Below are 3,346 nucleotides of genomic sequence, written 5' to 3' on the forward strand. Positions count from 1 at the left end.
AGTTCGAGGCCAGCCTGGTCTACAAAGTGAGTGCCAGGACAGCCAGGGCTACACAGAGAAACCCTGTCTCGAAAAACCAAAAAAAAAAAAAAAAAGTCCTCTGATTTACACACAGCACTACACACACACACCCCATATACACACACATATGTGCATATACAGGTATATGTATATACACGCATACGTGCGTGTACACACACATACACACACAAATGCATGCACACATACACACATACAAACACATATATGCATGCACACAAGCACACGTGCACACATTCGTGAATACACACAGCATAAAGGAGGGGCACAGATAACACACAGGACGGATGAGAGATAGATAGAGCCAAAACCAAGAAGAGGCCACAGCCAGGCAGCTCAGGCTAAGCAGGTCTCAGCATGCAGGCTGCTCCCCCTTTGCAGCCTCCTGTCCTCCTCTCCACCCATCTTCTCTCAGCTCCTTTGCCAATTCCTCAGCCTCCCCTTCCCTCTGCTTCCAGGGTTGGCCTAGATAGCTCTTGATGGAACTCACAGGGTTCCTCTTCCGGGGGTGAGGATCTAGCAGCCCCCATAGGAGAGTGTCTGCTGCAGGTGACAGGCTATACCAGGGCTGTGGCCGGTCTTGGGGCTGACCAGAAGCCTGCCAGATGAGAAAGTCCTCAAAGAAAGGGTCAACCTCCACCAGGGGCTGGTCCCAGGGGAAGTAGCCAGTAAGGAGGCAGAAGATCAGGACCCCTAGAGCCCAGGCATCCAGGGAAGGTTGGATGGGTAGTCCCTCAGGGAGGGGTGGTGGGGCACAGAGCTCAGGGGCAGTGTAGGGGATAGGTGGCCCAGTGAGTCGGAGCAGGGTCCCTCGGGGCCGGGTGTGGCCGAAGTCTGTCAGCTTGATGTGCTGGCAGGCTGGGTCACACACCAGCACATTCTCTGGCTTCAAGTCCCGGTACACCAGGCCATGCGAGTGAATGTGTTCCAGGGCAGAGGCCAGTTGGGCTGCACAGCGCTGGGCTGCTGGCTGTGGGAGACCCACCTGCAGGGGCAGAGATGACGAATAGACACTGCTCCCCCAGCTGTTGAGGGACAATGCAAAGATAGGGCTTCTTTTCAACCCCATGTGCAGATGCCGTGGGGAAAGCTGAAGAGGCCGACAAACAAACAGGTGAGGCCTGTGAGGCCTGCCTAGTGTGACTTGGTGAGGCCTCTAAGTCTGTGAGACTTGTGACCCTCGTGAGGTCTTGTGGGATCTGGTGAGGGGTTGTGACCCTTGGGAGGCCTATTGAAGCCTATGAGGCCTGTGAGCCATGAGAAGCCTACTGTGAACTTCTGAGGCTTAGGAGCCTGTGAATCCTTTGAGACTGTAATGCCTATGAGGCTTAGTATAAACCTCTGAGGTCTTGTGTGAATATGAGTGTTAGCTTGTGTGGGTGTGAGGCCTATGAGGCCTCCTGTGAGCCTGTCAGGTATGAACTACTGAGGCTTTTGTGAGGCATAGCGTGTGTCTGTGAGGATGTGAGACTGTGAGGCCTATGAGGTCCAGTGTGAGCCTGTATGACCTAGGAGTCTCTGAGGCCTGGTGCAAGCCTGTCAGGCCTGTGAGAACTTCAGGCCTGTGAGGTCTAGTGTGAGCTTGTGAGGCCTACTTGAAACTGAGTCTTGTGAGTCCTATGAACCTTTGAGCCCTAATAGGAGCTGTGAGGCCTTTTGAGCTGGCGAGTCCTATGAGCTTGTTGAGCCTCCGACCTGTGAGGCACAGTGTGAGCTGTGAGGCCTGTGAACTTCTGAGGTCCCTGAGGTCTAGCCTGAGTCGACAAGTCCTATGAGTGTGTAAGAATGCTGAGGCCTAGCAAGAGCATCTGGTGTGACCTGGAAGGATCTGTGAGGCCTGGTGTGAACTGATGGATCCCAGAGAGCCCATGAAGCCTGTTAGCTCCCGCAGAGGAGACTTTTGAGCTTGTGAGTGCTGGTTAATCTCAGTAGGACATAGTCAATGAAATCTAAAGTGACCCAACAAATCCAGTGTGGCCCAACAACAGTAAACATGACTCCTGTGGTCCGTGCTGTTTGGTTGGAGCTTCCCATCAATGCTGGTAAGGCTCATGAAGGCATGCTCAGGGCCTACCTACTCACCTTGGGCTGGATGAAGGTGATGAGGTCCCCATGGAGGACAGGTTCTGTCAGGAAGCTGTAGGAATTGGCTGACTCAATGCCAATGCCATAGGCTGCCACAATGGCAGAATGTGTGCCAAGTGAGAGGCCCACGCAGAACTCATACAGGAAGCCACGGAGGGAAGTGGATTGCTTCGGGAGCTGCTTCAGCGCCAGGGGTGTTCCTGGGGGGGTGGAGGGGCAGATGTAACAAGGATGGTTATCAGAGGTGGGTAAGAGTTTAGGTCACTGAGACCAGCTTTCTTCATCAGTGTGCTGGCCTTCTGGAGGGAATCTGTTTGCCAAATGCCTTTTTGTCCCCCAATCCCTGCCTCCCTACCTACTCTAATAGCACAGTCTCTGCTGCTACCAACGAGAGATTCAGTCCCCATGTCCATTCTGCATTTCAGGGTGAACAGAAACCAAATATGGAGTCTCCAGTGACTCTGTCTGCATGATGACGGTCCCCCGGGGAGGTCAGTGACTCTGTCTGCATGATGACGGTCCCCTGGGGAGGTCGGTGACTCTGTCTGCATGATGACGATCCCCCAGCGGAAGGTTATTATTATTTTTCTCCTTTTCTGAGATAAGAGTCTCATATAGCCCGGTCTCCTGGTAGGATATCTGAGAATGACCTTGGACTCCTGATCTTCCTCACAGGTGGGATTACAGCTATGGACCACCATGGCTGGTACAGGACAAAGGGTACAGTCAGGGAGTTGTGATCCTATCCCATGGAGAAATGACACCCTAGGTTACAAAGTCCGCCAAGGTGGAAACTTCGACTACTAGTTTTGTGTGCTTTAATTAATTAATTAATTTTTGGTGGTTTTGAGCCAGAGTTTCTCTGTGTAGCACTGGCTGTCTTGGCACTCTCTCTGTAGACCAGATCTCAAACTCAGAGATCCGCCTGCCTCTGCTTCCTGAGTGCTGGGATTAAAGGTGTGCGCCGCTGCCACTACCACCACCACCTGGCAAAAGAAGCAGCCCTAACTGCAGAACCATCTCAGAGCCATCTCCTCACTCCCCTTCCTTTGTTTTCCGTTTTATTTTATGTCCATGAAATGCTTTCCCTACAAGTATGTATGTGCACTATGTTCGTGCCTGGTGCCACAGAAGTCAGAGGAAGGCATCGGATCCCATGGAATTGGACTTATAGAGAACTCGGGTCCTCTGCAAAAGCAACAGATGCTTTTTTTTTTTTTTT

At 52.3% G+C, this 3,346-nt stretch overlaps 1 protein-coding gene across 2 annotated transcripts in view; it reads right to left on the minus strand.

The window, feature by feature from the left end:
- Positions 1 to 273: 273 nt before the first annotated feature.
- Positions 274 to 3,346, minus strand: part of Sbk2 (SH3 domain binding kinase family member 2) — a 7,660-nt gene continuing 4,587 nt past the window's right edge. For both annotated transcript variants that reach the window (XM_029479911.1, XM_021165940.2), the window contains exons 3-4: positions 2,122 to 2,324; positions 274 to 1,024 (exon numbers count right to left, since the gene is read on the minus strand). In XM_029479911.1, coding sequence (XP_029335771.1) covers positions 392 to 1,024; positions 2,122 to 2,324 — 836 coding nt within the window. In that variant the 3' untranslated portion in view covers positions 274 to 391. The remainder of the gene's footprint in view (positions 1,025 to 2,121; positions 2,325 to 3,346) is intronic.

This window comes from Mus caroli, chromosome 7 (genome assembly GCF_900094665.2).
Source record: "Mus caroli chromosome 7, CAROLI_EIJ_v1.1, whole genome shotgun sequence".
Taxonomy (NCBI): domain Eukaryota; kingdom Metazoa; phylum Chordata; class Mammalia; order Rodentia; family Muridae; genus Mus; species Mus caroli.